General features: G+C 41.0%; 1 protein-coding gene across 4 annotated transcripts in view; it reads left to right on the top strand.

The window, feature by feature from the left end:
- The first annotated feature begins 311 nt into the window (after positions 1–311).
- The window catches only part of LOC100695726 (estrogen-related receptor gamma), a 33,047-nt gene continuing 20,497 nt past the window's right edge, over positions 312–12,861 (top strand). For 3 of the 4 annotated variants that reach the window (XM_003440788.5, XM_005449602.4, XM_005449601.4), the window contains exon 1: positions 11,191–11,592. In XM_003440788.5, coding sequence (XP_003440836.2) covers positions 11,537–11,592 — 56 coding nt within the window. In that variant the 5' untranslated portion in view covers positions 11,191–11,536. Of the gene's footprint in view, positions 468–11,190; positions 11,593–12,861 lie in introns of those variants that run through there. The other variant, XM_025899165.1, reaches the window with a different exon arrangement.

Below are 12,861 nucleotides of genomic sequence, written 5' to 3'. Positions count from 1 at the left end.
CTCCTCTGTATCTGTGGGAATACAGGAACCCTGTGTGTCCTCTACCCTCCCTTCTACTCACCTCCTCCCTCTGCATATAAGGGTACGCTGGCTTGTGTTCTCCCTCACCCCTCCAACAGTCTGCCCACCACCCACCCCTGCTCTTAGACACACTTTCTGTCTGACACACTCTCTCAGGACTCCCCCTGCGAGCAAGGTAGGCAGGTAAACTCAGCACTGGAGCAGAGTGAGACGCTGAGAAGAGAAAGAGAGGGAGGGAGGGTGAGGGGAATGTGTGTGTTTATGAAATTTTTGTGTGTTGGGAGTGTGTGTGTGTGTGTGTGTGTGCGTGCGTGCGCGTGCTGCTGCATCGCTGAGCTACAGAGACCGGAGGCGAGGAGAGCTGGAGCGTTTGTCCTTGAGACTGACTGACTGACTGCAGCTGTAGAGCGGAGGACCAGCCAGCCAGCCAGTGCATGAAACTGACAGTGAGTACTGAGCGAGAGCAATAAGGCTGAGCGGACGAAGAAGAAGTAGATGCGAGGTTTCTTTTAATTGCAGCAAATGTGGTGGTGATGTGGTTTTGTGTGTGTGTGTGTTTTCTGTTTTTGTTCCTTCGAAATAGTCCAGTGTGGTGTTGAATTGGAGCAGAAGTGTGTGTTTGTGTGTGTGTGTGTGTGTGTGCGCCAGAGCAGGTGAAGGTCTGCTCTGATCCCAGGTGAACTCATCTCTCAGGCTTTTTTATTTTTATTTTTATTGGCTCACATCAACACTTGCTTCTGAGCCTTCATGTAAGACTTTGTAAAGCGTTTGGGCAGTTGTTAAGTGTGTCTGCGGCAGCGTCCTCTGTTTTTTTTTCTTTTCTTTTTTTTTGTCTGCATGCTATCCAAAAAAAAAAAAAAAAAAAATGTCAGTAAACACAACATCTGTCCAGCTCTGCCCCCACCACCACCGCCGCCACCACCACCGCCACCACCCAACCCCCGGGCTTCTCTCTTCTTCCTCGGTGCTTCTGTTGACAGATCGATAGTTATGCATCTATAATTGGAAGTCATTATTTATGGCGGGCCTCCAAAGCGAGTCATTATCATGTGTAATCTTGCAGAAAATTACATTTTGACTGGTCTACCTTGGCACGGCCGGGATTAAGTGCGCTGTGCTGAGCGGGCTGAGGGGATGACCGGAAGGTGGGGTCATCGCAAGGACCCCACCCCCAACGCCTGGTGAAAGAGTTGGGCAGGAAGGGGAGACGTTTAATAGTGTCACATCTCACCTCAAAAGCTGAAATATCCCAGAGGTGTATAAGGGGAAAGAAAGAACAGAAGCACAGTGTGAAGAAAATTGAAAGATGAATGGAGGGAGGTGAAATAACTGAAGGAAGAGACCTGGCATTAGCTCGACGTGGTATGAGACACCGTTGTGAAATGAGACGGGCTCACCTGTGGAGCTGCTGACAAAATGGGTTTGGCTGGGTTTGAGGCGGATGGGCAGATAAACGGAGAGCCAGAGGGTGAATTCATAAAGCTGTGGTAAAGGGAAAAAAACCCCCAGATAACGTGACAGGATAAGCTCTTTCAGTCTATGTGCGTTTTGCGTTGATTTGTTTATGCAGACATGCTGACATTGAGCTCGAGGGTAAAATTTGCCACCTGTGGAGATAAAAGTGAGATGATGAGATGGGCTGCATGGTGTTTCTGTGTATGTGTGTGTGTGGGTATGTGAAATGTTTATAATAATTCCTGACATCAGCATTAGGTGTGTGAGATGCTGATTCCCAGGATTTAATGTGCCCCGGTCCCGCATCAGTGGATCCTCACCAGAGACCGGTCAGATAACCGCGTGTGTGCATGTGTGTAAAGGGAGGGTTAACAACTTGTGAAAAAGCACCAATGACAAAGATAATACTCTTGAGTAAAAGTCCCAAACAGTGAAAATACATGCAAAAATCCTGCATTTAAAATTCTACTAAAGGAAAGGCTCGGGGATATAAACAGGTAAGATTAGCCTGCTTTTACTCCCTTTCTCCTGCCTTTCTTCATTACATTAATAACAATGTAGGGCTACATGTATTATAGTCTTCTAGGGTAACATTACTCCTATTAACAATTTTAATGTCAACAATGTCGGACTGAAAAAGCATTTTGAAGCTTTCCTTATCTTCTTCTTGTTATTATTATTATTATCACTAAAATTATGCATTTTGTGGTCGTATTTTATTCTTTTTTTCATATCTCACAGGGTTGTTTTCTGTTCTATCATTCTAATGTTTTACGGCTTTGTCAATGAATTTGATCCTAATGATGCCACAGTAGTTCTGCCCTACGTGCCTCCACTCAAAAGGACCAAATTCCATCTATGCAGTTCTAATAAATGAAGCTAGTTATTCACAGGTCATGTTTGCCATGGGTCCTGAATTAAAGCAAAATACAGCATGCAGTTGGGGGTCATGGTACTCTGTCGGGCATTTTAAACAGGAAAGACTCCATCACTGCATTCATCACCTTCATGGTTTCACACAGAAAGTTGTCAGAACATGCCTTTGCTTTTTGCAGATGATGTGATTCTGTTGGCTTCATTGGATGATGACCTGCAGCTAAAGCAGTTTGTAGTTTGGGTGAAGGAGACGTGATGAGAATTGGCACCTGCGAGTCTGAGGCCACGGTCCACAGCTAGAAAAGGGTGGAGTGCCCACTCCGGGTCAGGAAAAGATTACTGTCCTAAGTGGATATATATATATATATATATATATATATATATATATATATATATATATATATACATATATATACATATGAGTCTTTTTTTTATGAGTAAGAGGAGAGGGAAGTGGTAGATTGGTGCAGAACATGCTGCATGCATTTTTCATTTCTAAAGAACTTCACCCATGTAACACAATTCACTGGGCTACATACTGAACTTACAGGATAGAAACAAAGTATCAATCCCCTCACAATGCTCAATCTATCAATCTGCCCACCTCTACTGTAGTAGACTCTGTTTTCTGCCCGTTAGAGCTGATAGTGAAGCTGGCTGGCTGATCGACATTCCCACCCTCACCCATGGCTGTCAGCTGTGGGTAGTGACTGAAAAAATAAGATTACAGATACAAGTGACAGACTCTGAGAAGAGCCGCTACTCCTCTTAATCAAATAGAGTCAACTGAGGTGGTTCTGGCATCCGGCTAGGACGCCTTCTAGGTGAGATGTTTCGGGCATGTCCTGGAGGAGGCCCCGAGGCAGACCCACGACAAGCTGGAGAAATTAAGTCTCTGAGCTGGCTCGTTGTGTGCGTTATTTCAATTTTTGATTGGGATCAAAATGACTGGTGTACTGAAATACAACACAAATAATGTTTACTTGAAATTGATATCTGAGTCAAAAGATGGTAAATAAGCTTTTAAGTAATAACATGGATATAAGCTACAAGTTATATTAAAGAAAGGTTTAGATTTTTGGTCAATGAAATACGAAAGCTAATTGTAATTTTGCAAAACTAACAATCTATTTTTTTTCCTTTAGATGAAATTAATCATATAGCTAATAGTGCTATAGTAAGAGATAGGTCGGTAGTCCATGTGATTTAAATGTGTCAGTAGGATGAGAGTTAAATAGTTCAAGTTAAAGTTTACAAAAAAAAGTTTATTAACTCAAAAAGTAAGAAAAAAATGCAGAAACTCCAAATGCTCAAGTGGATACGTTTTCTGAATTAAGCTTTCCCTACTTAATCTATTTAATTACTTTAAGCTTTTTGGTTTTGTGGTGCTGGTTTAAAAAAACACAGGGAAAAAGAGGAGAATCAATCTCCAAGGACAGAATTTCAATAATGATCATATTAAGTAAATGAAATCCAAGCATACTTTATTTAGAGAAGACGTCAAGTAACTTCTAAATGACGCTATGCACCAAACCTCCTCGATAATATGCACAGGAGGACTCGAGGCTCAAGGGCATTACGTACAGCGAAGGAGAAGGGACGGGAGATGTTCTTGTTTTTTTTTGTGTTTTTTTCTGTTTTCTTCCCCTTTCAGTGGAAAGCACACAGAAACAGAGGCGGCTGACCACAGGCCAGAAGCTGAGCGGTTAATCCAATAGGCTGCTGCTTGTTGAGAATATGAAAGGGTACTTGCTGTAGTAATCCACATTATGTTGTTAGAAGAAGCTCGGTTACATAATCACCCTAAGAACCTCCAGATGGGCCCATGCCAGAAGACAACATGGCACGGTGACGGGACGGCGGACCAGTGACGTATTTGACTTTGAGCTCGCGCCTTGATGGACCTTGACGGTGCTTTCGAATAATCATCCCTTATCAAACTTGTTCAGCTAAAAGCAGTGTCCCGTTTTATAAATGTCACACACAATCCCTCCACTAGGGGGTAATCTAGTCAATTCATTTAACCAATAACACAAGCTCTTACTCAGTGCGTTTGGTCTCAAATATTCATAAAATACTCTTAAATTAGTCCTAATGAAATCCTGCCTTCCTGAAAGCTTTCCTGTGTATGTTTCCCAGAATGGCTCACCCCCTCCACCCTCCCAGAGGGACTTAACAGCTCCAGATAAGTGAAAAAAAACATTTCAAGACCACTGACCCACTAAGGATAGCTGCAGCAGGTTCTAGCAGCTCTAAGTGACATTTCTATAGTAGTTTTAGCTTTTCCCAGAGGCTTTCTCAGATTTCTGGCATAAGCCTGTGTGCGCGTGTATGTATGTATGTATGCGTGTGTGTGTGTGTGTGTGTGTGACCTCTGATCCCTGTGCAGTGTACCACAGATCAATACAGTGAAAGTGATCCGATTCCAAATGCTCATCTGCCACTTAATCTGTCATTTTATGTATCATTTCCCTTCCATTCATCTATTTAAAGGCACCTGACTGCAAAGCACATGGCAGAGCTAACATTGTAGTTTCCTTTATTTGTTTTCCGACTTATTTCTCTTTTGTTTTTCTCTCCTTTGACTTTCATGCGTCTCTCCCATTTAAGTGCCGGAGCGGTGCTGTGTCGGAGCAGCGGGACATCAGGGTTTGCACACAGTGTCAATAGTCTTTCCCACTGTCTCAGTAATTGATGGATGACTGTGAGTCAGATATAAACTAAGTAGATTACACTCACTAGATCTGAGGGCTGATGCTAATGTGCATGACGGAGGGGTTTGGGGCTGCAGAGTGACTGTCCAGTTTTGGAAGTCAATGCGACAGCTGGACCCAGAGGCTGAGAGACGGTGGCTGTGATTTTTGGGAAGAACACGCATACACGCATATGCAGTGTGCCTGTTTAACCCGTACTTTTTCCTGTTTCTCAGACAAACTGGATGCATCTGGTGTGAGGGGTCAATACCTGACAGCTGGGTGCTTTGTTACATGCAGCATCCCTCCAGAGAAGATATTGAGCTCCTGTCGTCGGCTCAGGCTCAGCAGTGTAAAAATACTTTTGATGTTTAACTGCAGCCCAGCGTGTTTGGTTTCATTTGCTGCAGTTTACTTCCATTCATGTCGTTGTCCAAGTTTGCCCAGTTAGCTTGTTATTCAGTGTCAGGTTTTGTCATTTGTTGTTTATTTTTGGTTAAATAGTTAAAAAGGGGCCAAAATTGGCAAATGGGTCCAAAAAAAAATTAGTTATATTTTGTTAGTCACTTCTTGCTTTTGTTTTAAATCCTGGCTAATAGTTAGCTGTTTAACTAGCTGATGAATCATAGACTACATTGATGTGGTTTATTAATATTGATGCCTCAATGGAAAATAAGGCGACAGCTATAATAGCCCGAGGCCAAGAATCTGATAAATTAGCCTTGATGCTGATGGAATAACCCACCTTAATGTCCCTTTATGAGGCCTCCAGCCTCCAGCTGTTTTCACCATCTTGCTGCTTTGAAATAGGACTGATGATCGAAGGGTGGATCTGATAGTGAAACTGCACGGTCACTTCTGGTGAGCATACCTTTTAAATCTTAAATTACTATAGTTTAGCTGAAAATGAACAACCAAAACAGTTTATTCAGAGAAAGAGCCTGGTTGTTATGAAAAAGATGGTATGTTTAGCTTCTGTGTTAGCTTCTGGGTGCTAACATTTGCTAATAAAAGCTTAAAAGTACAACTGAGAGCAATGGGAATAGTTTGGAATATATATATATATATATGTATAAATTTTTTTAATGAAAATAACTCCTTTTTTTCTGTCCAAAAAAGAAAATCCTTTCAAATGAAGCACACTCAAATGCAATTGCTGGACACTTTATTAGGTACCCCTTGCTAGTAAGAGGCTGGACCCCCTTTTGACTTTTTGACAAAGGTAGAAGCATTGCACAGAGATTTTGGTCCACAGATGACATCACACAGTTGCTTCATATCCATGACAACCACATACATTGGATTCTGGTGAATTCTCATTTTCATGTTCAAGAAACCAGTTTAAGATGATATGAGCCGATATGACGCTGTGGTCATAAAAGGATGGACATGGTCATCAACAACACTCAGGTGGGTTGTGGTGTCTAAACTACGCTCAGTTAGTACTAAAGGACCCAAGGTGAGCCAAGAAAATATTTCCCATGCCATTACACCACCAACAGTCTGAACTGTTTCTACAAAGCAACAAAGCATCCATTATTTTATGTTGTTCAAGACACATTTACCATCTAAATGTCACACCAGAAATTGAGACTCATTAGATCAGGCAACGTTTTTTTCCAGTCTTTTTTCTAATTTCCCTGTTCTTATATGACAGGAGTGCCAACTGGTGTGGTCTTTTGCTTCCACAGCCCATCTGCATCAATATTAAGTACGTTGTGCTTTCAGAGATGGTCTTCTGTATACCTCGGTTGTAATGAGTAGTTATTACTATCAGTTCAAACAGTCTGGCCATTCTCTTAAATTTTTTTTAACCTAAAGACTTCTGCTCACTGGATACTTTCTTTCTTTCTTTCTTTCTTTCTTTCTTTCTTTCTTTCTTTCTTTCTTTCTTTCTTTCAAGACCATTTGAACCATATAGATTGTTGTCTGGGGAAAATCCCAGTAACTAATCAGTTTCTGAAATACTCAGACTATGCCACATTCAAAGTCATGTAAATAACCTTTCTTCTCCATCCTGATACTTGGTTTGAGCTTCAGCAGGTTGTCCTGACCACGTCTACAAGGCTAAATGCATTGAGTTTCTGCCATGTGACTGACTGGTCAGATATTTGTGTACAGGTGTACTCAATAGACTGACCGGTGAATGTTTTAAATGGGATGTATACTTGTGTTGTTTAAAAAAGGAGTTTGGACAAATACTGGATAGAATAAGATTTTCAATTAGTTAAAAAGTTAACATTCAGTTTTTACAATTTACAGAGGAAAGGTCGGCTGCTTACATATTCTTTTACCTTAGAAATATGTAATACTTGCTGCCTGAATGAGAACTTACTTTAAACCTGTTTGATTGTAATTTTTCAGCCAACTGACTGAAGTTAATGAGTGCCACATCTTATCTGTCTAGCTTAAAAACATCAACTGCAAAGTGAAAAAACAGAACCCTTTCATACAGTGGCACAAAGTCATAAGGAAATTATCTGAACATTTCTCTTTCAAGTGGTTCAATTGACGCCGCTATGACTTGGCTCAGGCGTACCCTACTATTGTTGTTGAGTGTCTCGAGAATGGTCGGCTGTTGCCAAGGAAAACATTAACTGCTGATAAAATAATTAATCTGTTGTTTAATTTCAACCTGAACTTTTCATTCTTCTGCATTTATTATATGGGAAAAAATCTTGACCCCTTTTGAGCCAAACTAAACAGATAAAAATCGTTTTAATGTCAACTTTAAGTTTCCTAAATGGTTTATAGAAGATAATTTCTCAGTGTAAAAATGTTTTATCTCTTACATCAGCTTTAAGGAGATGTGACTCGTGATACTTGTCTGGCTTTTTGTGTTTTATGGTTGTGATAAAATTGTCTATGTTAGAAATCACACTCTTTATCCTTCACAGGTTTTCTTATGTACTTTCCCCTTTGTGTTTGCATGCGCTTGCATTGATATGTTTGTTTACACATATCTGTGTATGAGGCTGCTTTAATGCAGAGTGTGTTAGCGTTGGCTGGGTGTTTCATGTGGTGCATAATGAGATAAAGTCCCACTCCGTGCAGTCTGCTGTCTGGCCTTTTATCTGAGCTACAGATTAGCGCAGGTGATTTCATTCCTGTGGAAGTTTAGCAGGGGGTTGGCTCAGAGCACTAACACGACATCATGACGATCAGAGAAGACGAGATGGGCCAAGGCTGACCAGAGAAAAAGCAGACATTCTGTTGCTTGGAAATATAAAGCTCCTTTTGACAACTGTAGATTTCTTATATTATCTGAGTTTGTGTTGTTTCTTCCTTTCAAACCTAAAGGTCAGATCAGCTGATCAGGAAAAGTAAAATGCATGTTCAACACCTGTGTTGTGCATTGCTGGAAAACATTAAACTGCTGCATGTTTAATCAGATAGAACTGGAACCATGTGGTCACACGGTATAATACACTACAATGTTAAAATTACATTTTTTGATTTTAACACCGATGACTTTCTATCCTGACTGTGAGGAAATTTGTCTCTCGCAGCATAACCAAACACACTACACGGCAGATGTCTGCGTTTACACGTGTGCTTGTGTGTCTGCACATAGAGGGATTTTTGTTGACCCCTTCATGTGTGTTTTTGTCGTTAAAGTGGATTAGGATGTAGTTACCACGCGTTGCATAAGACCCATCTAACCCTTGAGCTACTTAGAGTAGCTTCACTCTCTCAGGACGAATGGCAGGATTCATTAGAGGACTGACTGTTTTATTACTTTGATTATTGCATTGTTCAGAAACTTACAATATAAAGCAAAGTTGTGTTGGATTTCTGACATAGCATCATGCTACATCATGTACTTGTGTTGGGTAGTTTACACTCATCATGGGCATGAATGTCATGGTACTTTTTGGAATGATTGGTGATGATTTTTAAAAAGTATACAAACATATCTGCTTAAATTTCCCTTAACAAGTTACGGTTTGATCAGATGCTTTTTGTAGCCACTGCCCAACTTTTGGCATAATTCTGGCTGTATATTTGACCAGTCGTCTTGGCAGGATTGGTAGAGTTCATTTAAATTGATTGGTTTTCTGGCACAAACCCAGCTTTCAAGCATAGTCCACAAATTTCCAATGTGGTTGAGGTCGGGGCTTTGGCAATGCCTTTCCAGAAGCTTAATGCTAGCCTGCTTTATCCATTGCAAAACAAGTTTTGATGTGTGTTTGGGGTCATTGTCCTGTTGGACTAAACTATGTCCAAGTTTCTAGCTGTTGAATTGAGCTGAACTTAAAGAATTTGCAGATAGTCGTCCTTCATTATTAAATCCATTTTGTGCAGTGTACCAGTACCACTGGCACTGAAACAACTGGCACCAGGGCGTGATACTACCACCAGCATGCTTGACAGCTGGTACAGTGTTCTTATGTTTGAAAGCCTCATCTCACCTCACCTCACCTCACCTCGTCTTACCTCACCAAGCATACGTACATTGTAGGTATGCTTGCATACATTGTAGTCAAATAGCTCAATCTTTTTCTTGTCTGACCATAAAACTTTTCTCCAGAAGCCATTTGGCTATGTGGGTACCTGCAAAATTTCAGTTGAGCTTTAAGGTGTCAAATTTGGAGCAGTGGCTTCTTTCTCGGTCGGCATCCTCTCAGTCAATGGTAATGGTAAACTCATTTCACTGTATACGGTGACACTGGGGTTTAAGGAGTTTCCAGTTCATGGGAGGCTTAAGCTTTGTTGGGTTGTTTCTGAACATCCTATCCAATTTCCTATCAGCTGAGGGTTGTGTTGCCACATCCAAATAACCTGTACTTGCATACAATTGTTTGAACTGATGATCTTGGAATTTGCAGTTTAGAAGTGGCTCTAAGAAATCTTCCCACCTTGTGTAAATCTACAAGTACTCAGTCTTAGATTTTCACCGAGTTCCTTGGACTTTCCCATCATTCTGGGTATAGGTCAATCCAATGAGTGATGTCAAACAAATCCTTTTCGGCTGTAGTCAATCATGATCGCTAACAAGATGTTAACAAGCCCAAGTTAACAAGGTCTTGTCAAGTTAAAAGTGATGTATACTTTTGACCCTCTGTGCATTATAGAAAATAAGTTAAAACTTGTTCACTAAATCCACCTGTTACACCTGGGTCAAAGAACAGTAAATTACCACAACATTCATGCCCATGATGAGTGTATGTACATTTCTGACCACAGCTGTACATGATCAGAGCACTGACATTAACGTCAAGATACTTTGTTTTTTTGTTAAATCTCTTCTTGTATTTACTGTGCTGTGTTGTTTCTGTTAACCATATAATCCTTTAACTTTGTCTTTGGCTGTGCTGGACAACTACTGTGTTTCTTATCTTGTATGCACATGTGCTTAGCGAGCGAAAGCCATCACGTTAGGCTTCCAGGTATAGCTCATTAGAACAGCAGTAAGTCAGTTAAGGGCAAGGTAGAAATCGTGCAAATGTCTTTGTGTGAGTGGATGTTCATATGTTTGTTTATTGCGCTGCCTGTTTTGATTGATGGAGGGGAATGAAGACATTTTTCAGCTCAGCATTTATAAATTATTTTACATGGCTGGTGCCACCTACTGTGTTATAGATTTCAAACAAAATGGATATGAGTAATGCAGCAGCTAAAAATCATTTTCAGTGTTCATTTACTACTTATTTCCTGAACCTAGAAATATTCAATATGTATATAACGTTTTTGCTTAAAACATAAACCAATTACTGATCACATTTCTTTCATTCTAACTTCAAACCAAATTAGACTAAATATATCTGATAAGCTGCAGAAACTGGACACACACTATTAAATTGCAATTTGAATGTCCTGTAGTTGTCTGTAGTTTTTGTTGTTACGGTGCTTTGAGAAAACCATATAAAGATTATTCCATAAGATGTACACTAATACACACATTTGGAGATTTGTGATATATTTAGTGTCTTTTTTAATATAAAGTAGCAATACAACAGTAAATAATACCTGTTACATATTTGGATTTTTCTCATAACTAAAACATGTTAAAGTCATCCTCTCCATATAGCCACCTGCCCCAGTAGCCATGTCTCTCATTGGCTTAGAGGGCAGCCAATCAGTTGCAAGCTCAACCTTCTGGGGGATGGCCATTCAAATTGTGTGGCTGGGTGTTCTTGAGGGCCGGCTTTTACTTGGAGACCCTTGTCACACACAGCTACCAGTCACAACAGTCAGGACTTCAAAGGCAGCCAGAGGCTGTTGGTGAGAAGAGTGAGTGACAGGAATACAGACGCAGGGACAATGAGTGGAGCTGATAGTGTGATACAATAGAGGGACGGGCAGTAGATGGAGACAAACTTTTGAGGCCGAATATAGAGAAAGTGAAAAACGGTGCAGTGATAGATAATAGCGCATAAAAGCTGTCGAGCAGAAGGACAGGACAGATCCAGGGAAGGAGGAGGCAGGCAGAAGCAGACGTCCCTGGACAGAACATTTCCTCCTCTTCAGAGCATGGTGACAGAGTTCACATGGATTTAGTCGACCTCTACCTCCCGGAGTGTTTCACCTACCACTCTGACACAGAGTAAGTACTGTCTTATAGCAGAATGACTCCACAGAACCTGAAGGGTGTCCTCTCAAACAGTACAAAGTGCAGATGAAGCCAGGATTGTGTTCATGCCATACTTGACAGCTGCTTCATCACATCAACTGACTCACTGTTTCTCTGTATTTGCAATATAACTCAAATCATTATTGCAAAACAGACGTGGCCTGTGACAATCTTTATTGCAGAGGGTGACGAGGCGGGGTAAAAAAGTGTTTTCTGTGGTGCAGCATCATCACTGTTTACTTCACCTTTAAAGAAAAGGAAGTTGCTTGTATTTCTACGGTGTTTGCTCATTTTGTCTTGATCATTTACCTTGTTCTCATTGTTCTGTTCAGAAGAATACACCTAAGCACACACAAGCAGCCTTATCTGTGTCATCTTGTTTTCTTTTGACATGATGTTGTGTAAATATTTGAGTTCATGTTCATGTTAATTTAGGCATGCAGTCCTTTCCAGCTCTTGTTCTTTGGCACTTTGAACACTTTCATTCACGTTTTATGTGCCTTGGGTACGTTCAGATCAAACTTTTATGAGTATGAAGGTTTGTTTGGATTGATCACAGTAGCCATTGTTCATTGTTTGTTTGTTGATAGTGAGGGTAAGCAGGCAAGGTCAGGTTAGAGGTAACTAGTGCTGGCCTGTGTCATCCAAGGCTGGTAAAAAATCCTCCACAAGGACAATGCAAATGGGAAAAGAAAATGGACCAAGCAGCTGTTTGATTGCGAGTTTGCTGGGTTTTTTTTGATTGCTTGTTTTGTCTGTAATCACAAACAGAAACACAAAAAATTGGTTCATTATCATCACGGCGGCGTAATCAATGTGATCGAATGTTTGGGGATTTAGAGTAAGATTCCTCGGGAGAGAGCGGGAACGAAGACAGAAATCTAGCAGACATGTGTGCGTGCTGTTTCCCTGATTGTTTGTGACACAAGCAACCGGATAAGGAACGTTAGAAAAGGTGATGGCGGCCACAGATGATCCGTGTGAATGGCACGCTATCCATGTTTCCCGCAGACCCAAGCTCCAGCCACGGGTGCCGCATCTCTGTGCTTCATCCAAAGCCTGACTAAGGCTCTTACGGCCGCTCGGGGTGCCTCTGATCCCTGCTCATCTCTGGCTCATTAGTAATAAAAACACTGCTGAGACCCCGCTGACCTCAATCGCTCTTCCTAAGGTTTGGAGCTAAAAGGTTAGTCAACAGGCCCTTGAAGCTTTTGGGGAGGTTTTGCGATATTAAACAAATAT

The sequence above is a fragment of the Oreochromis niloticus genome, linkage group LG15, assembly GCF_001858045.2.
Source record: "Oreochromis niloticus isolate F11D_XX linkage group LG15, O_niloticus_UMD_NMBU, whole genome shotgun sequence".
Classification (NCBI taxonomy): domain Eukaryota; kingdom Metazoa; phylum Chordata; class Actinopteri; order Cichliformes; family Cichlidae; genus Oreochromis; species Oreochromis niloticus.
Note: the sequence above shows the minus strand (reverse complement) of the source record. Positions and strands in the feature narration are given on the sequence as shown.